The following is a 21,563-nucleotide window of genomic DNA, read 5'->3' as shown; positions in this document are numbered from 1 at the left end:
CCGTTAAGCAAAAATATCACAACCGGCTGATGATACATACACGGAATGATACACACAAACGAAGAGTAATACACAGCTTGAGTATCATTAACAGCTAATAACACAAACTGCCGATAGTGACACAAATCATCACCACTTATTGCAAAATCCTCTAGTAATGCAGTAAACAAAGTGAATGACAGTCAAACTTAATCCTCCAGTAGTGAAGTAAACACAGTGAATGACAGTCAAACCGAAGTTTTCGCCCAAAGATCAAACTAGATAAGCGTAGGGGTTAACAGAGCGAGAGTTGAAAATACTTGCGCATACAAAAATCAAGGCAGGTTTTCACCTGTTGTGCTTGGCACAGGTGGCACCTTGGCTAGGAATATAATTTACCAGATTGCAAATATCACTTAACGTTCTCAGAGTACATGTTCGTTCTCAAGGTTCTACAGGAGCTCTAACATCAAATACAATGCTAGAAGTTGTTGGCACCAACAATTTGGTTATTATTCACTCGACCGTACCCAAATAAAAAACCGTGACACCAAAACGATAAGTATAATGTCATGGAAATATCTCGCTAGCACGTTAGTAGGTGTAGCCCTTCTGGAACATGCCTTTCTTTGCCTCATCACTCTCACCCTCACCAGTGTAGCGACCGAGCTGTGCCAGCGAGTTGGCCTTTGCACGCGCCAGCAGGGCCTTCTGCGCTGCCTCCACGTTCTCAGGGCGCCCTTGCCATGTCTTTAGCACCGAGTTCTGCAGAGCCCGGGCATAGGAGAATGATACATGCCATGGGTTCGGAGACTGGTTCATTGCATTCAGGTTCAGAGTTGCCTCCACCTCGGATTGACCACCAGAAAGGAACTGCAGAAGAAATCATTTATAATGATTGATGATCTGATTTTATATGCAGATTATTTGCTCCAAGGGTCAAGATGATACCATGATTCCAGGAACAGCGGGAGGTACTCTCCTTCTGAGCATTGTTAACGTATGCTTTGCAATGGCTTCTGGAGAAGCCTTCTCCTTGTGCTCAGCTCCAGGAGTGACCATGCTCGGCTTCAGCAGGATACCCTCAAACAGAACATTGTTTTCGGCCAAGTAGAAGAACACCTCAGACCACACTTTCTCTGCCACCTCAAGAGTTGTTTCGATCCCATGATCTCCATCAAGAAGGATCTCTGGCTCCACAATTGGCACTAAGCCATTATCCTGTAGATTATTCATGTTGAAACATGATAAACAAAGACATTATTTCTGACTAGTGTAAAGTTGTAAAGCATGCACCCAAATCAGGGCTGTATGAGTACGTTGCAAAGGTAAATGATTACTTTTTTTTACTCCATTTCAAGAATACATGTGTGGTGTCAACTCAAATAGCATGTTAACTTGTTAAGCACGCTGTGTGCCGAAGGATAATAATCTATAACTCTTATAAGCTAAACCCCACTAGATGAATTCTCTCTTCATGCAAGATGTCCACATCATTCCTCACTAAGTGACCCACTAAATATTCTATCTCTTCATGCAAGGTGTCCACATCATCCCCACTAAGTCCATGTCATCCCATATTAATTACAAAAAATGACCATGTGTGAAATACTTTAAATCTTTAATCTATTAACATACAAGTCATGTACATACACTATTTGTTTCATCACCAATTAATTCCTCTATAATGTAACCAAATATTAGTTTTTGTTCTATTAGCTTAGCAATTTTTTACTAGATCTAATACAATAAAATTATATGCAAGTCAAATTCATATGTATACATACATAATAGACCGAATACCATATAGAAATACTATATATATAATAATTTATTTTTAAGAAAATCCCGCAGCAACGCGCGGGGAATTCACCTAGTATATTAGATGATTATAAACACCTCAGGCTGAACACCAAATAAATTCATACATCATTCTGTCCAAAATGAAGTCTGACCTCCATTCAATCCATTCAAACACCATGTCTTTCTATTCACAGTAACTGTAGCACAACTAATGTGTATGATTTCATGAACAGCACCAGTGCCCATATGAATGCAGGAAGGTACATCATCAAAGCTCCATGAGCAATCAAACAAAATTTTATTGAGATGTTTGCACAGTTGCAGTTTATTTTGTTACCTGAGCAATAGCAGCATAACGGGCAAGTCCCCATGCTGCTTCCTTCACTGCTAATGCAGATGGACCACAAGGGATGCTAACAACAGTCCTCCTGGAGAATATCAGTAACCATAGCAACTTTAGAAGGGAAATACCAGTAAGATTAGTTGACACATAAATAATTGGGGTATGAACGAACCACTTTGCGAAGCGTGCCCCCTGCTTATAGTACTCAGCACACCTTGAAGCCAAACCATCAAGACCTTGGCACCACGATTCATTGTTGGATCCAGGCAATGGAACCAAACCCTGATTCATGAAACCAAAGCAATCAAGTAGCGAGAATCATAATGTTAGAAGCAATGTGTGTGCTAACATGATACAAGAATAAGATCATGGCATGCATACCTTGTCAACCTTGATGCCGGGCATGATATTCTGTTCCTTCAAGCAGTCAACAAACTTCTTGCCATCTGTAGTTGATTGATAAAGAGTCTCCTCAAAAAGAATAGCACCAGAAATGTATTCACCAAGACCAGCAGTTGTCAGCAAAAGCTGCCTGTAAGCCTGGCGGTTAGGTTCTGTGTTGTCCAAACCAATTGACGATAGCCTCTTTCCGCATGTTGCATTTGACTCATCAATTGCCAGAATACCACGCCCAGGCGAAGCAACAGATTTCTGCAGATAAAGTTGCAAGAATTAGATTAGAATTCACAAAAAACAACAGAAAAAACGAATCACGGTTAAGAAGAAATAAGCAATAGTGGGAAAGGAGAATGACTTGGAACTTTGAAGAACATATTGCCATACCAAAGTTCAACCAATCAAACAGTCATGAGTGCGAACTCCAATATATGAAACACATAACTTAAAATATGGTTGACAGGCTTTGCATGAGCTTACTATCAATCAACAGACACAAACAAAGAAGCATTACAGTTGATATCACATAAGCGCTAAATTCACAGTATACAGAGGAAGTGCCAAATTCACACATTGTAGATCTTTGCGTTGAAACATTAATCAGAAATCAGATGCAGAGAATTGCACATCAGCATTTTAACAAATAGTTATGCATAAGTTATTACAATTAAGAAACCACAAAAGGTCAAAAGCTTGTATTGCCTTTGAACCAATTTGGTGACCTTAGCAGTTTGATAGTCTTCAGACCAACATTCCCCTGAAGTCCATGCTAATAGAAAAGTTGTGCAGAGACTGAAGCAGTCAAAATGAGCACACTTCATTTTCAAGTGCCTGTCCAGAGGCAGATAGATAATCAAGATAGTCTTTAATCATATCAAAATATGAACCATAATTGGATCACACAACTATTAATAACAGAGAGTAGGTGAATTGCTGTTGGTAGTCAGTTCATAAGAAAGAACACCCAACAATAAGCACACAATTCACATGATCACAATTAGGAGTCTAGTAGAGACCAGAAACAGTATAGTGTGCGAGAACTTTGTCAATTCGATCCAAGTATTCCATATATCAGATTTTGTATGGGATCTTCGAGCAGATAAAAGCACAAGAAACATGGTTTTATGCACCACAGCTGGACATCTCTAAATAACACAGGATATGCGCACATCGCCTAATTTCTTAAGCACTTCTATGGCACCTGGCATCTCAATTTTGTTTGCATGGAGAAGAATACAATGAGCAATGCAGCTTTGCACTCAAGCAAAGCACTCTGTGACTGAACACTATGCCCCCCCTAGATGTTGACATGTAGACCTTATGCATCGCAACGAATCGGTACCAGGCAAATGTTTCTTCAACCTAAATTTAAATCGAGTAAACCAAATGAAAAAACATCGGTGTCTTCCTCATCATCCTAGTCCTGCCAAACAGTCCCCGTCACCGTTCACAGATCAACAGATACAAACAACGAAGTCATCACCACATCACAGATCGCCGCGTAAGTCACGTGCAACACTCCAAAAGCCAGATCCTCCGGCTGGTAGTGAACCCACTCATACCGAAGGGACAGATGTAGGGTTTGGTGGTGGGGGGGCTCACCGCGGTGGAGACGAGCTCGTCGGAGTAGGAGCCTGCGGCGGCGCGGATCACCGTCGCGCGGCGGGCGGGCGCGGATCGCCGGGTGCGGCCGCCAGCGAGCAGGCTGGTAGCCGGGGAGCTCAGCTTCGCCGTCGCCATAGCCATAGAGGGTTGGTAGGTTGGTTCGTCGGGCCTGTGCGATCGGTGTTTGGTTTCACGACGCGAGGCGAGGGCGGAGAATAAGAAGCGTCCAGGAACAGGGGAGGTGGTGGGTTGGTGGCAGACGAGGCGAGAGCGAGACACGGGAGACATGAGAGAAACTAGTATGATGTAATTTTATGCCTAGACCCTTTTCTTTCCTTGATTTAAGTTTTTGTTTCTTAACCTTTATATTTTGCTCGTAAGTGTAAAAAATGGCCATTCCTTACTTTTGTGAATGTAAAGTGGTTATTCTACCCATGTTTTCGACCACAAAGATCTTCTCAGATTATAGAAGTTATGTGTGTATATATATATATATATATGATCTCAAGTTTTCAATATATATATTGTTTGGCTTTGGTTGATTTCACTTTGGTTGCCCTCGGTCAATGTATTCCTTTTTCTGGGGATTGAGGTTGTTCGTAAATAAGGAATACATCGAGGACCAATTACAATTTGTACTCCTTGGCCGTCTCCGCCGCCGGGCGGATCCACCGAGGCCAGCTCACCCTAGCTATGTATCTGATTTTGTATGTACTTTTTTTTTGGTTTTTCCTGTGATCTCATCAACAAACTCAAAAGCGCGGCGCTTTGACCTTTGAGCCTTGTTGGACGACATAAGGCCCAACTAGAACATCGACATCTAAGGCTCGGTCCGTTTTCGATTTAGGTTTGCCAGTTTGGGCCATTGGCCCAAAATCCAGATGGGAAAAGCGCACAGATTCCACAGAATAATCGTGGGCCCAGTCTGTCAACCAGTCAGTGATGGCGCTAGGTCAGGTCGAACAACCGCCGACGTTCGAACTGCGGCCACGTCGCCCTCACGTTCACAAACCCGCGCGCGTGTGCGGGGCCCGCGTCGCAGACGTATACCGCCGTGTATGCGACGCGACACGAGCGCGCAAACCCCACTTGTCAGCGACCTACCTTCCCAGTACCAGGGACTGCTCTCTCCCCTTTCCCCACCGCCATCCCATCCCTACCTCCCCGGGTAGGCCGCCGCAGGCGCAGGGAACCACTCGCCCGACCACGCCGCGCAATCGCCGCCGCCGTTTCCACGCAGGCGGCGTCAGCGTTTTCTCTCGCGCAGAGCCCCCCAGAGCCTCACGGTACAGCGGCGAGGAACCCTCCGACGAGCCGGCTGCCCCTCGCCGCGCGCGGAGCAGCGGGACCGGAGGCGGACTGCATGAGACATGTGAGCCTGCTGTCGCGGCGACGGCGCTGGTGGTGGTGATGCTCCTGACCTCCGTCCTCCGGGGTCGCGTCCGCCTCCTCCGCCGGCCCCGCCCGCTGACCATGCCCTCCCCTCTCTTCCTCTCCAGAAACCCTAATCCTAGCCCCGGCACCACTAACCCCCACCTCTCGTCGACCCCCGTGTCGGCCGCAATGAGCACCACCGGAGTGTACGTGCCGCCGATGCGGCGGCTCCGCTCCGTTATCGCGTCAACCAACGGGAGCCTCGCGCCACCACCGTCCGCCGCGGCGCAGGCACAGCAGACGGCGCGGACGCCGGAGTGGCTGGTGGACGGTCGTTCGCTCAGCCCCCCCTCGCCGCCTCAGCCGCGGCGGCGCGATTTACCTCCGTTGCCGAGGCCACCCCAGCCAGAGCATTTCCGGCAGCAGAGCGCTGGGTATGCCCGCTATGCCTACGATGATTTCTCTGAGGATGACTCAGATAAGGACATGGACCGCACGTCAGTTTCGAGCAAGGTGAGTGCCTTGTGCTGCCCAGCTATTGATTGATTCACATTTTAAAATTACTGGTTGGAACTCAATTATGCGACTAGACTGAACCTAGAGTGTTTACCCAAATTGGGATGTGGGTTTTGATTGTAGTGGTTTGTTGCTATCTGTCATTGGACTCTGATTCAAGTGACAGTGGTTTCCTTTTCTGTGGATGCTTTTAGCACGATGGCCTCGAGTTTTTCCATGGTCTGTATAGGATCTTATGTACGCTAAATAAATATAGTGAAACCACGGATAGCCATATCAATATCAGAGTGCATTCATGTATAGAGAAATATCGCAAACCTAATAGTTCCAGTGCTAAAATGAAGTCTTTGAAAACTATAAATTATCTAGAAACTAGAATGCATGAAATGTACACACCATATTTGTCGGTTTTATGTGTGCCTCTGTTCCCTTTTGGACATGTACATAATGCTGTTACCACTTGCTAGTGTAGAGAGATTACCATCATGCTTTGCAAGCTCACTAAAAAATTTGTAGTGAAAGACTCATGTATTTTTGAGAACTGTGGGTCTGAGTACTTTGAACATGGTATGGTGGCCTTCTAGAAACTTGGCTTACATGAAACATTTTCTTCCAACATTCATATGTGATATGTGTTTAGTGCATTTAAAATAATTTAAATCTAATTTCTAATGTGAAAGATGGAGGTCAAAGGTTGATGGCTTCTGAGTTATGATCTTCTTCAGTATATTTTCACAAATGTGTTCCTGGCCAATCAGATTAACAAAGGTCCTTTCCAGCATTTTCTAATTTTCATTAATTGTATTTAAATAAAATTTCCAGGGTGCATCCACTTTAGATAATGTTGATGAGTGGAAATGGAAACTGCACATGCTACTTCGTAATGATGATGAGCAAGAGATTATCTCAAGGGAAAGAAAGGATAGGCGAGATTTTGAACAACTTGCCCAACTGGCTGAGAGAATGCGTTTGCACAGGTATTTCTTTGCCCCTTGCAGATACAGATACTGCATAGTATTTACATTATAATCTGACAATAGTCTACATTGTGCCAGCCGTCAGTATTCAAAAGTTGTTGTGTTCAGTAAGGTTCCATTGCCTAATTATAGATCAGATCTTGATGACAAAAGACCCCAAAGAGAGGTGAGTCAGTTTTCTAGCAGCTTAAATGTTTTAAAAATGTGTGTGCTGTGTGTATTGATGTTAACTCATGTATTTGTTTTTTAGGTATCTATACCTGCTGGTTTGCAAAGAGAAGTTGATGCTCTGCTCGCAGATTATGTTGCACGGAAGAGAACAAACAACGGGAACTTCCCTAGTTCAGCCTTCTCACGGTCAAGCAGCACAGACAGTTTTGCAACTGATGAAGGCTTCTTTGATCAGCAAGATAATCAAACTTCCACTAGTGCTGTGATGGACAGAATCCAGCGAAGGAAAAGCCTGCAGTTGCGGAATCAGCAGGCTGCTTGGCAGGTTTGATTTTAAGATTTAGACTTCTTGTTGTCGCGTTCTTAGCCTTAAGACATGATGAGGATGGAAGTTCCTATAATAAAGTTTGCATTATTCTGATAACATATCCATTTCAAGTGGCACTTCACTGTTAGTCTGAAGTTTTTAAGAGTGCGTTATATATCCAGAGGTTCTGGCGATCTGCTTATTGGCGAATTCTGCCTGTTGCAGTATTGCAAATTGCAAAACTCGTAAAAAGAAATTACATAATTACGTATGCAATACATGTAGTTAAGTAAACCAACAAATAACCAGTTTCAGTCTTCAGATGTAATCCTATATGTTAAGAAACAAATTATACAAGCAGCCTGACATTGTTTATCATGTGCTAGCTTATCAACTTTGTTTTAGAATCTCGATATCAATGATGAATTTGAAATTGAACTTTTTGTGTGCTACGTACATTCTTTTATATGGATTTGTTTTTAGAAAAACATTGCAAAATGTTCTTTTTTATTTGCTAATGATGGATGCTGAAGCTGACTGGTTGCATTTTTCTTTGTATGCACTGCTAACTTAATGATAGGGATGTAATAAAACGTGACAATCAGTTTGTGGTTCTATTGCTGCTCTTGCATATAGTTATTTATCTTCTCTTTCTTTCTTTCTTTCTTTCTTTCTCTTTTTGTTGGTGGCTCATTTCGGGTTTCAACTCTAGGCTTTTGAACTTGCTTAGGGCTAAAAGCTTTGTTGTTCCATGTACTGCTAACTCGTTAGCTCCTGTTCTGTATTATGTCTCAATTACCCCTTATTGTCTTTATGATGAAAGTTCACCGTTATTTTATGTCAGTCAAAATATATGTGTGAAAGCAAATCCATTAATAGATTTTTTTGAGGTATTTTCATGCCACTTTTCTAAACAACATTGTATTTGTTAATAATCTAAAGTATGAAACATACAAAGTACTTATATTCTTACCACAACTTAGTTTTCTGTTGTTGAGATAGTGAGTGTGCATGTTAGTCATAGTTTCAGGCTTTTATTTTAGGTATAATGTTCTCTTAATCTGTTCTATCTATGATTTTTTAGAGTTCAATTTTCTTTGGGTTTGTTTTTAAAGGTATTGTTTCTAGGGTATTGTGAGTCTGTGCTTCATGTATTGTTGTATTACTACTTATTGCCAGATTGAACAATCATACCCCTCTCTTTCCGAAAGCACATACTCGCAAATTGGTCTATTTAAATGCCAAAACTTCCATCTTGGATTTTTTTGGTGGCAGGTTTGATTTAGCACCGTCGATTTGGTGTTAATTCTTTCGACTGAACTTTGCCCTTTTTGGATCAGTTTCATAGGATATGATGATTGTCTTCATTCATGCCATGTACTGTATTGACTGAACCTCTACCCTTTTCAGGAATCAAATGATGGCCAAAGCATGATGGAGTTTCGTCGCAGTCTTCCTGCTTTTAAAGAGAAGCAAACTTTATTGGAAGCTATATCACAGAATCAGGTCCTGATCGGCTGTTCTTATTGTTCTAGATATGCATGTGTGATAGTATCCAACACTTGCGGACAATTGTTATCATAATGAATTGCAGCTAATGCAAGAAGATTTGAAATGAGTGTTCTTGTTCCAGATATGCATGTGCGCAATAGTATCCAACACCGATGAACAATTGTTATCATAATGAATTGCAGCTAATTTAAGAAGATTTGAAATGAATGATGAACATGTAGTGGTGCAATGATAGCACATTTTATTGGCAAAAAAACAATAAACTAAATGATCTAGCAAAAATGTCAAACAAATTTTCATGCTTGGAGCTAAATGTGCCTACCAGTTCCTCTTGTTTTTCCTTTTTTTTTGTTATAAAACCTTAGAACCTTGGATATCTGTTGAAGTTTCAGCGTGCACATCCTTCTTAGCATCAGAAAGCGATCAACTTACTTGTATTTGTTTGCATGTTTACTATCATATAGCATTCTGGCTGAATATTTGTTAGCATTTATTAGGCTACTCAACTTGCTTGGGTCTAAAAGGCTTTGTTGTTCTTCGGCTATGATAGCGGTTTACATGTCTTGTTTGGTTGAGCAGGTCATTGTAGTTTCAGGTGAGACTGGCTGCGGTAAGACAACACAACTACCGCAGTACATTCTAGAATCTGAAATCGATGCTGCTCGTGGTGCTACGTGCAGTATTATTTGCACTCAACCGAGGCGAATATCAGCAATTGCTGTGTCCGAAAGAGTTGCTGCTGAAAGAGGCGAGAAAATTGGTGAATCGGTGAGCTAATTGTACCTGCAGAATTATTACAATCTTTTTTTTTTAAAAAAAAATGGGAGCATATGATTTTGTAATGTTCTATGGGCAATTCCTGGGTACTCTAGTCTGAAGATGTTCTCCAAGACTCCAAGGTAGCCTTTGGTTCAAAGGATGGTGTGGGACGGGAGTATCCCAATGTTATTGGTGTTTGATTCAGATCCCACACAGGAAACATTGGATGAGTGAATCCCAAAAAAAATGGGTTGAGCCACCTCACTTCAACACAGTACGGTTCTGTTTCTCTGCCTCTCGTCTCTTCATCTTCTCCATTTTTCTACCTCCCTGCCAACTGTGCCTTTCTCCGCTGGCATGTGGCAAGGGCGTCCATGGTGGCTATGGAGGTTGATCGCATGCATGCCTGCTGCCGTGGTTGCCATCCTCTTCCTCCAATGCAAGTTGAGCTCGAGTCAGCGTTGATGCCATCCTCCTCCCTTGGATCCTGATTGGGGAGAAGGTTCTAGGCAAGGGCGAGCCCTGATGGTGGCTGTCTAGCGAGGGCGTGGGCCTGCTCGGAGTGGGCCTCCGGCCAATGGCAGATGTTCAGGGGACCTTGTGCCCTCACTGGTGTTGCTCCACCAGGTTGCTATGCGCCTACACCAATCTCATCTCCCAATACTGCTTCGTCATGCTGGAGCAGATGCTCAACCCCATTACCGCGCTGCTGTGATGGCGGATGGCATGCTGGAGCGCAGCTTCATCGCCCCTGATGGTGAGCCATGGTGGGATCTTGATGCGGCGGTAACTGCCCCCTGCTTTGTGCCATGGCCAGATGTATCCTTTGTGTGATTGACATCCAGGTCCCACAGGAGATGGTAGATGACAGATTAGTAAATGGTGTCCATGCTCTTGCTCCCTGTCCCTCGTACCAAACACAAAACTGGGATGGTTCTATCCCTCCTATCAAATACATAGGTCAGATTGTTCCATCCGAAAATTGGGATGGGACCATCCCATCCCTACCTGTCCCCAATCCAAATACATCCCAAAAGGCTTAGATCATTTTTGCCATCCATAAGTGGTTTGATGTTTGGCCAGGAGTCAAATGCTCCAGTGGCCTATTGGGCCTATTGTAAGATGACTAGTATCACTCACCTTATACTTTTGTGATCTGCAGCTAAACATTTTTGCAAAATTTGATGATCTTTTCTTGAATTTTGTCTATCATGGCAATGTATCCTTATCTTTAGGTTGGCTACAAAGTTCGACTGGAAGGCATGAGAGGAAGGGATACACGCCTTCTTTTCTGCACCACTGGAGTCCTGTTGCGCAGATTGTTGGTGGACAGAAATTTGAAAGGTGTTACCCATGTTATTGTTGATGAAATCCATGAGAGAGGCATGAATGAAGGTCTGCGTTAGTCACACTTATTTTCAATCAGTATCAGTACTAAAAATGTTTAGCCATGGGCTCATTTTGGTAAATGTATGCTAATCTTTCTTTTGGGGTCTCTGTGCTAGATTTTCTTCTTATTGTCTTAAAGGATCTTCTTCCACGTCGTCCTGAGCTGAGACTTATATTGATGAGTGCAACCCTTAATGCTGAGCTATTCTCTTCATACTTTGGTGGAGCACCCATGATACATATACCTGTAAGATATTTTCTTAAGATCTTTTTGCATTCATCAGTCTTGTCTGTCAACTGTCATTAGTCAATAGGCATTGGTTCATATTTCACTCTGATTCCTTTTTCATTGTCTCAGACTATACTTTTATGATCCTGAACATAAGTAGTATGCCATAAAAAGTATGTTTTTTTGGTGTCCTTGTGCCTGCTTCCAAGGCCAATGATGATTTTCTCTCTATTTTTTTTAACCTGGTGATCTTGCCTCGCCTTTTCAAACTGGTGATTGAGTTTGCCCTATTCCGCTAAGAGGGCTTAACTGTGTTAATCCAGCTGTGGAATGACAACATGAATCATTTGAACAGCATTTTGACATGGTCCAAAAGAATTTGACAAGACTTCACAGAATCTGCGTATCTTTTAAACCTGAGTACCTGACCAAACTTTGACAAATATTTGATATAATTTGCATATATTTCAAATCTGACCAAGCATTAACAAATTTTAACAAGCACTTGATAGAATCTGGAATCTGGATATATTTGAAATTTGTGAAACGTCTTCCGTACATAGCATCATATAAGAAGTCTGAGTAGCAACAATTGGCTAACCATGCCATGGAGATGAATATGTAACTGAATACATCCATCTAATTTAAGTGGTAGCACAAATGCTTCTAATTCTAGTTGTGAAACATCAGTGGCCCTTGTAAAAAAACGATGATGCATTGGTGCTCTACACATGTGACCATGGACAGTAGTATGCAGGCAAGGAAGATAATAAAAGCCTTCCAAGCGATTCCCTGAGCACCTGCTTGGCGTCACCACGTGAAGCTGCATAGCTGCTTGCCTGTCAGGCTCGTCCATGTAGCCATGAGCTATCCAGTTGTAGGCAAACGTGCTGGTCTCTATTGTGGCGATGCGCATATGTGCCACATTGGTCTCCTCAGCACATGCAGGCGGTGAAGTAGTGCATGGCGGCCCCGGCCAATGACCGTTCTCCGTCATCACAGATTTGTTGCGCCTTTGGTTAGCAAGTGCGCCTCAGTCACCTTGGCCTTGTGCGAGCGGGTCGCGCACCTGGACCTGTGCTGTGCCTCGCACTCTTTCTGTTATGCTGCGCCGCATGCACATGCAGATGTTGTCGCCCACGTGCTGTTCATGCCAAGCTTACCGCACCACCCATGCTTTCCGCCTGTGCCCTGATCGCCACGCAAGCCTGAACCCATGTCACACAGAGCTTGTCTGACCTGTGAGCACCTCCTACTGCGTCCGTCAGACCACATAGCAACCGCAGCTCCTTGTGCTGCAGCTACCGTTTGGACCCTGCGCGCGTGTCCTGCCATTGCCGTCGCTCACACCTGTTGTGCCAGCCTTTGCCACTAGCACTTGATGCTAACGGGATGGGAGATGGGGATGGGATGGGGCTGGGTCTTTGCTTCGTTTTGATGAAATGGTGGGATGGGATGGGGATAAGTGGATAAGGGGCACATTTGTCCTTTTCCCATATGTTTCATTTTTCTTTTTCTTTTTAATTTGTTTAATCCTGCCATAGTTAACTGCCGTCCAAATCAGGGGCAAATGACTCATTCATTTTCAAGATGCAAGGGTAAATCACAAAGTTGAAAAGGAAAGGTTAAAATCAGAAGCAAGGGCAAAAACACCAAAATCCTGAAAAGTCTTGCTCTGCCTGCCAGTTTGGCAGCTTTACCAACTTGAATAAAAGATAGCATCTCATGCTCTCAATCTGGGCATCAATTCCATATCACATTTTTTTATTCGAACTTGAAGCCATATGTTGCAAGTCAATTTGTAATACTTACTATATATGTCACAAGAGTCACTGTTCTACTTCTGTAATATTTCTTATTATTTTACATTCATAGCGTGCACTTGTTTACATCAATCGCTTTGTACATGAAATTTCTCACTTTCCTTGCTAGAATAAAATTTGTTGAGTGTTTTGTGCTTCGCCGTAGCTCCTTGTGTAAGTTTTATCTCAATGTCCTTTCATAACAATTGGATTTATTTCAACTTAGGGTTTTACATATCCTGTTCGGAGTCGTTTTCTGGAAGATATTCTTGAAATTACTGGGCATCGTTTAACTCCTTACAATCAAATTGATGACTATGGCCAAGAAAAAAGTTGGAAGATGCAAAAGCAATCTCTACGAAAGCGGAAGAGCCAAATCGCTTCTGTTGTGGAAGTACGGTAGTTCATGTTTTCTTGGCCATTTATTTTATGCTCAAAGCTTTGGTCTCTAAAGTTTGCTTTTGAACAGGATGCAGTTGATGCCGCTGATTTGAGAGACTATAGTTCGCGAACTCGTGATTCTCTATCCTGTTGGAATCCTGATTCAATTGGTTTTAATTTAATAGAAAATGTCTTATGCCATATTTGTCAAAAGGAACGATCAGGTGCAATACTTGTATTTATGACTGGGTGGGATGACATTAATGCATTAAAAGAGCAGCTGCAAGCAAATCCACTGCTTGGAGATCCAAGCAAAGTTTTGTTGCTCACTTGTCATAGCTCTATGGCCAGTTCAGAGCAGGTATTACCAAGACTACTACAATGATTTGTATTGCATTAGTGTGCCTACTTTTGAACTTTTGGAACAAAAAGATCAGTTATATATTTCAAGCAATAAAATATTTCTTAACTGTGGTGGTGATACTGACACTGTCTGATTGCCCAAGTTTTACTAGTTACTCCGTAATAGTAGATTATCCATTTTACAATACAAGGCTGTAAACTCTGGAGTCTCTGTTTCACATTACAAGTTAATTAGATAAAATGATGGTGTTGTTGGTACGTTTTTCACTCACTGCCCTTACTTTAGTAGTGTGAAAAGGCCATATCACTTTTCAATTTGTTGTGGCCATATGTTGTCATTTGGTGTCAACTTTTTCTTAGGCTTGAGACTCCTTGGACTCAGTGAGTGGTTGCTGTATTGTGAAATGGAGTACTGGCTAGCACGTTACACTTTGTTGAGAACATCTGGAATTTCAAAAATATTGGTTGTGTGAGAGCAACTATCTATGTAGATTTATGTTGTTGATTTATGGTTTAAAATATCGAAGATATTCAAATCCTATTTTTGGTTGCCTGCAAATTGCTTAATTAATATCTGTGTGCTTGGAAGTTCTCTGACTTAGTGACTTCATTAAATTTTGTTGTTTTTTTCGTTTCTTAGGTAACTTATTTTTTAATGAGCTATAACTATTAAGTCAATTGTGCAATAGACATTTTTGTTGTCATGTTATACCCAATTTTTAGTTAGGATCTTTTTTGTTATTTCGTTTCTCCTGGTGTAATGAATATGCATTAATCTGTTGATACGTTTGTCCATCATTTGTGCAGAAATTAATATTTGATAAGCCTGAGCCTGGAGTAAGGAAAATAGTTCTCGCCACGAATTTGGCTGAAACTAGTATTACTATCAACGATGTAGTTTTTGTTGTTGACTGTGGCAAGGCAAAAGAGACATCTTACGATGCACTGAATAATACTCCCTGTTTGCTTCCAACCTGGATCTCCAAGGCTTCTGCCAGACAAGTAATATTTTCTTTCTTATATACATATTACTAACGTTTTAGTTTCACCACTGCTCTTACTTTGATTAGTTATTGCCGTGGTTACAGATATGTCAATAAAGCAATTGATGTGCCTTTTAACCTGAAACTGTCTAAGTCAATTCTATTTCATCACTTACCTCATTTTATTTTTCTAATTGAATAAGTGAATATAATATAGAGACGAGGACGAGCTGGTCGAGTCCAACCAGGGGAGTGCTACCATCTTTATCCACGATCTGTATATGATGCATTTGCTGACTACCAGTTACCAGAACTTCTGAGAACCCCTCTTCAATCCCTCTGTTTGCAAATAAAAAGCTTGAGGCTAGGAAGTATATCAGAATTTTTATCCAGAGCTTTACAATCACCTGAATCTCTATCAGTAAGTTTGGTTTGTTTGTTTTTTAATCATCACTAACAAAAGTTCTTCCCTTCTTTTTGCTCAGATGGATTTCGTAAATTATTTTTTTTATTTTTTCAGGTACAAAATGCTATTGAATATCTCAAAGTCATTGGAGCTTTTGATCAGAATGAAGAGTTGACGGTTCTTGGTACCAGATTCACCCTTAAGATTAATTTTCACATTACCACTGCTTTACTTTGCATCTCTGTAGCATTTGGAGCTTGTATGCTGACTACTTACTATTTTTCATTTTCAGGAAAGCACTTGTCTATGCTTCCAGTTGAACCTAAGTTAGGAAAGATGCTTATTTTTGGGGCTATTTTTAATTGTCTGGACCCCATATTAACCATAGTTTCTGGACTTAGTGTTAGAGATCCTTTTTTGACTCCCTTCGATAAGAAAGATGTAAGTATACCCTAATATTCCAAATTTTTTTTGCCTATTCTGCCACACTCAAATATATACCAGGCATTGTGTTTTGATTTCTATTAGATTGTGAAACTACTTTTAAAGAAAATCTACATTTAAGATTTTATATATTTCCAAACTAAATATTTGAAAAGCCATTAATGATCACAGTTTTAAAAGTTTGACTGTATTGCAGTCAAAGCGTCAAGTATTTGTGACTAGAGGTAGTATTGTTTTCCTAGTTTTTTGGTCTACCGTCTTTTGTTTTGCTGGTGGAAATGACGCTACGTTGTCCGTGCAGCTTGCAGAGTCAGCTAAGTTGCAGTTTTCATGCCGGGACTACAGTGATCATCTTGCACTTGTTCGTGCATACGAAGGATGGAGGGAGGCTGAAAGAGACCGTGCTGGTTATGACTACTGCTGGAAAAATTTTCTCTCGGTGCAAACATTGAAAGCAATAGATTCTCTTCGGCGGCAGTTTCTCTTTCTTCTGAAGGATACTGGTTTGGTTGATGAAAACATGACTGTGTGCAATAAATGGAGCCGTGATGAAAATCTAGTTCGGGCAGTAATTTGTGCAGGACTATATCCAGGTGTTTCCTCTGTTGTGGTGAGTTTCTTTTGTTTAAGTTTATTTTACATACCCTGCTTTTAACGATTGCATATTTTCACACTTATTATGCTTTAAGGTTTTATATGGTTCTATGTTTTATATGGAAGATAACTACTGTTAATGGTCTGACTATAATATATATTGTGAAATTTTAAGTCGCGATTTGTGATTTTCCATTTGGCTCTTGATAATTTCAGAACAAGGAGAAATCCATCTCCCTCAAGACAATGGAGGATGGACAGGTTATGCTTTATTCGGTAAGTTTTTGGGTTCTACATAAATTTGAATTTTATCAGTGGCTTTGCATGACAGTTTCATCTAGGTTCTCTTTCTTGTTTCCAGAGTTCGGTTAATGGTAAAGAAGCCAAGATTCCATTCCCCTGGCTAGTTTTCAATGAGAAGGTGAAGGTGAATTCTGTTTTCCTCCGGGATTCAACTGCTATATCTGATTCTATACTGTTGTTATTTGGAGGCTGCATAAAACAAGGGGGCTTGGTATGTTCCTTTGCTTCGCTGTATGGGAAATCTTATTTTTCTGACATGAAAATGTATCATTGCATAATATTTGTTGCATGCTGCAGGATGGACACTTAAAAATGCTTGGAGGTTATCTTGAGTTCTTCATGAATCGTGATCTTGCTTCAACTTATTTGAGTCTGAAGAGTGAACTTGAGAATTTAATCCATTGCAAGGTATTATCGATTTGTAGTATCATGTTCTATGCCAGCATTCATCATTCACTTATCTGACATTTTGGATTTATAAAAATAGGCTTAAATAGGCAGTTCAAGTTCCAACTAAACACCCAAATTTATCTTCGCAACAGAGCTACTCGGTGCACACTGTTTGGTTGCATGCAATTAATATCGAGTCAAATCATTTTTAAGTTTATAAAAAGGGTCAATATTTATGATACCAAATAAGTGTCATTAGATTCATCATGAAATATATTTTCATAGTATTACTGATTTTTTGTCATGAACATTGATACTCTTTTCTGTAAACTTGGTAAAACTTTGGATAGTTTGAATATGGAAAGGTCTTATGCATCTTTTTCAGGACGGAGTTTAGTAACACTTCACAGATACGCCTTGGGCTTCCAACCCCTTTTAACTACCTGGGTGCTTGTGGGCACTCAAGAGTTTTAGCACTTTGCACAACTAACCATATTGGTAGCTTGTGCATTATGTGGTCTGTTGGTTGAATTTGCTAGACCTCAATCATTTAAGACATGCACATTGTGTGGTCATTTGGTTGAGTTCAGTCAGGAATCAATCATTTTTTACTTGATCACGTGGCAAATGTCATAATTGTTGTGCTAATAACAAATTTCTTCTAACAGCTCCAAAACCCAAGGATGAATATCCAAACGAGTGAAGAGCTGCTATCAGCCATCCGTTTGCTGGTGACTGAGGACCCATGCAGTGGGCGGTTCGTCTATGGCCGACAGGAGCCAAGATCAAAGAAAGCAAAGACGATGTTTTCGCCATCCTCCATGAGTGGCGGTGGTGGCAACGGAGGGGATAATGCCAAGAACCAGCTCCAGACTTTCCTGACCCGGGCCGGGCACAGCAACCCCACCTACAAGACGAAGCAGATCAAGAGCTATCTCTTCAGGTCGACGGTTGAGTTCAACGGCATGCAGTTCGTGGGGCAGCCTTGTGCAAACAAGAAACTTGCGGAGAAGGATGCTGCGAGTGAGGCACTGAACTGGCTCACAGGAGATGGTGGTGCAACGATCACTGACTCTAGGGGCGCCCAGGACGCAGACCCCATGCCCTTGCTGATGCAACCACCACGCAGGCGACGGCATAGCCATCGTCGGAGGAGCTGATTAGAACAGCATGTTTTTTTTATCGTTTTCTTAGTTGAGCATAGAAGCTAGCGAGGAAAAAAAATATTAGTAGACTGCACTTGAAACGTACTCCTATAATATAATAGTTCTGACGGGGAATACTAGAGAGCTGATGGCATAGAACGGTAGAGAGAACACTAGCTTTAACGATGGAAGGGTGGTCCATTTTTCGTTGGAGGTACTGAATTCATTGTTTCTTGGCGCAAAATAGAAAGATTATGCGTAGTGGATAACAAGATAAGACCTCTAGGCCCCCAATCATGAGCAGCCGTGCTGGATGTAGAAGAGGCATTTGGTTTTGATGCTGTGTTTGAGCACGGAGTGAAAACTGATAGGCGGAACGTGCTTCGCTCTGCACTACGGATGACCTTTAAAATTTAGAATTGGGTATTGAGTTGTGTCAAAATTTTGTGACTGTAAGAGTTGGGTTGTAATAAGTTTGATGAGGATGAAGACAAAAAACTTATTTTTGTTATCTAAAAAAACATCCGGTTATTCGAGAATGAGAATCGAAGTTAAAGCAAATTCGAAGGTGATCAAATGGACTTCCGTTTCTGATATTTATGGTGGACCGGTGGTGGTAGGCAGGACCGCAGGACTAGCTCGTAGCTGCAGAGATCATACTGGCTTGGCCAAAGACGCTGTAGCAGAGAGGGGTAGAATATGTTAGGAACCAGACGGATTCTTAATCTCATCACTCGGATTGCCACGGTAGATCACATCATCTGGATCGCCAAGGTGGAGGAAGCGCAAGATCCATGACGTGGATTAGTTGATGATTGGCGATAGGTGGAGGAAGCACAGGCTAGTCTCAATCATGTTTCATGAAAGTGTCATACACATTAAATAGAGTGTCACATAAGCAAAATTGTTGACTTGGTAGAATCATTAAATGAATGATACAAGGCTGCCTTATAATGGTATACCATCCTAAGTAATGCATTCAAAATGCAATAGCAATACTAGCCAACTAGTAAACTCACCATTTGGGCAAGACTTGTAAATCTTGTTCTCCATTCAAACCAGAGATGTCTTAATACCTTCTCCAGGAATAAATTCAATATCCATGTCTGTATTCATTTCTGCACTTGGAATTTCAATACTTTCTTTTACATTTTCACCAACCCCACCGTGACTATTATGTGTTGGTAATGTGGGAACTTCGAAACAGTCCATAAAGGAATTCATATTACAATTTCATCATAAAAAAAAATGGTTCTGATTTACGGTCAGAGTGGAACAAGTTGCAACTCACCTATCCCATGTGCAAGGATGATCCTGGTCCATCATGTTGGTTGGCTGCGGGTGCATATCTCCCAATATATCACCAGTGGTCCACCATGCAAAGAGTAGAAGAGTTTCCAATTAAACCATACAGTTTGGAAATTGCAATATACGAGAGATTGCTTTGCATAACCAAATCTCGGAATGTCGATCCTCCAAGAAACCCTAAATATAGAATAATATTAACAAAGCACCACAGTTTCAAAGGAAAATTTCCAAGACGTATTTATTTGTTTTTTATCAGGTATAACATAAAGATAACTACTACTTGAAATTGCAGAAAGATTCACACACCACTTTGGTTTACCGAACCGGCTGAGAAAATGTCGTGATCCATGAATGGTTAGCAAATAACATCTGAAACTTTGAAACCTACTCTTAGGGTCCCTTTGGAACGTGGGAATTGAATTGTATAGGAATTTCACAGGAATCAGCTCATTTTCACTGGAAAGACGTAGGAAACGAAAAAAAAATCTGCATTCCAAAGGGGTCCGGGGAAGTACTTGCGAATTTTAGAGCATATCATATAAGTTTATAACTTAATTCATACAACTAGTCTCTTCCTTTTACTTTAGATACTATTTTATATTTACATGGGACCACCTGTTAGTGTCATGATTCCGTTCCCATGAAACTCAGAAGTTGAAGAGGATCCTCGTGATCGGTTGGGTGACTGGAAGCAGTGAGAAGCTGCACACTCAGCCTGTCCTCCATGGCTCCATCACATGCATAATGCTGATGTGGTGGTTGGTTTGCCCATGGTTGTGCTTGCTCTTATTGTTGGTAACACTGGATTTATATAGCCGCACAAAGTGTCCACACCAGTGATCAGCGTGGTTGTATTGTAACCAGGGGCAGGCATTGAAGAGCATGGAGTTCCATTGTTTGTTGGTCAAATACTATTTGAAGAGTTTTTTTTTTTTTTGAAGAGTTTTTTTTAAGGGAGATTTGAAGAGTTAAGTGGCTAAAGATTATGCGTAGTCAGTGGCGAATCTAGGATTTTTATGTAGGGTATGCCGAATCAAAAGTTTATATCTAAACTAGTAAAATCATTAGCAATTTAGTAAAGTATCATGTCACAAACAAACATTTTCTATGTATTAGTACTGTGTCGCAGATGGTGGTGATTTCATACTCGCGAATATGTGATTAGACTCCATATTTGCGAATCTGTGATTACATGGTGGCGATTCTCTTGTTGCGAATATGTGATTGATTCAGTATATATAAACAACTATATTTTTAAAACAGTATAAAAGTTTCATTTTCTATAAAATTCTCTCTACCCCATAAAACTTTTATCATCTCTCTTCATTAATACAGTGCCACGTTAATATATTTAATGTCTACGAAACAGGGGCGGAGGCAGGTATTTGGCGAGGTTTGGCCTCTGCCGTACCTAAAATAAAACCTATAAAAAATACTAAATACAAGTATTATATATACCAGTAAATACATATAAAATATATATGCCAATACAAACTGGCCTAGTGCATGCGCGCTTGTGGCCTGATGGGTTCTACTGGGCGTCAGGCCTTGTTTAGTTCCGAAGGAAAAAAAATTCGTGACACTGTAGTACTTTCGTTTGTTTGTGATAATTATTGTCTAACCATGAACTAACTAGGCTCAAAAGATTCGTCTCGTCAATTCCGACCAAACTGTGCAATTAGTTTTTATTTTCGCCTATATTTATTTATTTAATACTCCATGCATACGTCTAAAGATTCGATATGACGGGAAATCTTAAAAGATTTTGGGTTTTTGGGTGGAAGTAAACAAGGCCTCAATTACTACAAGTCCAGAATAGAGGAAGCGAACTGATGTAGCTTGTAGGTTTAATATACTCCCTCCGTCCCTGAAAGCTGTAATTTCTAGAGTTGTCTTAAGTCAATTTTTTAAAATTTTGACCAAATTTATAGAAAAAAACACTAAGATTTATAGTACCAAATTAATACCATTAGATTTATCATTGAATATATTTTCATAAAATACTCATTTTATGTTATACATATTGATGCTCTTTTCTATAAAATTGGTCAAAGTTAAACAAGTTTGACTGACACGGATTCTAG

At 41.0% G+C, this 21,563-nt stretch overlaps 2 protein-coding genes across 3 annotated transcripts; one reads left to right on the top strand and one right to left on the bottom strand.

Annotated features, from left to right (window-relative positions):
* LOC8070439 (fructose-bisphosphate aldolase 1, chloroplastic) lies at positions 338–4,389 on the bottom strand. 2 transcript variants are annotated; one of them, XM_002455256.2, is made up of 6 exons: positions 4,124–4,386; positions 2,507–2,776; positions 2,298–2,407; positions 2,120–2,210; positions 931–1,200; positions 338–852 (listed from the first exon to the last, which is right to left on the bottom strand). In XM_002455256.2, the coding sequence occupies exons 1-6, from the start codon at positions 4,265–4,267 to the stop codon at positions 574–576; spliced, it is 1,164 nt and encodes a 387-aa protein (XP_002455301.1). In that variant the 5' UTR covers positions 4,268–4,386; the 3' UTR covers positions 338–573. The 2 variants fall into 2 exon arrangements, with proteins under 2 accessions (XP_002455301.1, XP_021313013.1); XM_021457338.1 differs by having other exon boundaries at positions 341–856; positions 4,124–4,389.
* On the top strand, positions 5,243–18,732 carry LOC8070438 (DExH-box ATP-dependent RNA helicase DExH3). The gene is made up of 19 exons (XM_021457337.1): positions 5,243–6,013; positions 6,839–6,993; positions 7,072–7,159; positions 7,244–7,489; positions 8,882–8,977; positions 9,563–9,751; positions 10,978–11,137; positions 11,248–11,378; positions 13,389–13,556; positions 13,632–13,904; positions 14,714–14,908; positions 15,107–15,310; positions 15,410–15,479; positions 15,588–15,736; positions 16,041–16,349; positions 16,550–16,609; positions 16,695–16,847; positions 16,934–17,044; positions 17,695–18,732. The coding sequence occupies exons 1-19, from the start codon at positions 5,537–5,539 to the stop codon at positions 18,184–18,186; spliced, it is 3,726 nt and encodes a 1,241-aa protein (XP_021313012.1). The 5' UTR covers positions 5,243–5,536; the 3' UTR covers positions 18,187–18,732.

The sequence above is a fragment of the Sorghum bicolor genome, chromosome 3 (assembly GCF_000003195.3).
Source record: "Sorghum bicolor cultivar BTx623 chromosome 3, Sorghum_bicolor_NCBIv3, whole genome shotgun sequence".
Classification (NCBI taxonomy): Eukaryota; Viridiplantae; Streptophyta; class Magnoliopsida; order Poales; family Poaceae; genus Sorghum; species Sorghum bicolor.
The sequence above is the reverse complement of the archived record's forward strand: the minus strand, read 5'-3'. Positions and strand labels throughout refer to the sequence as shown.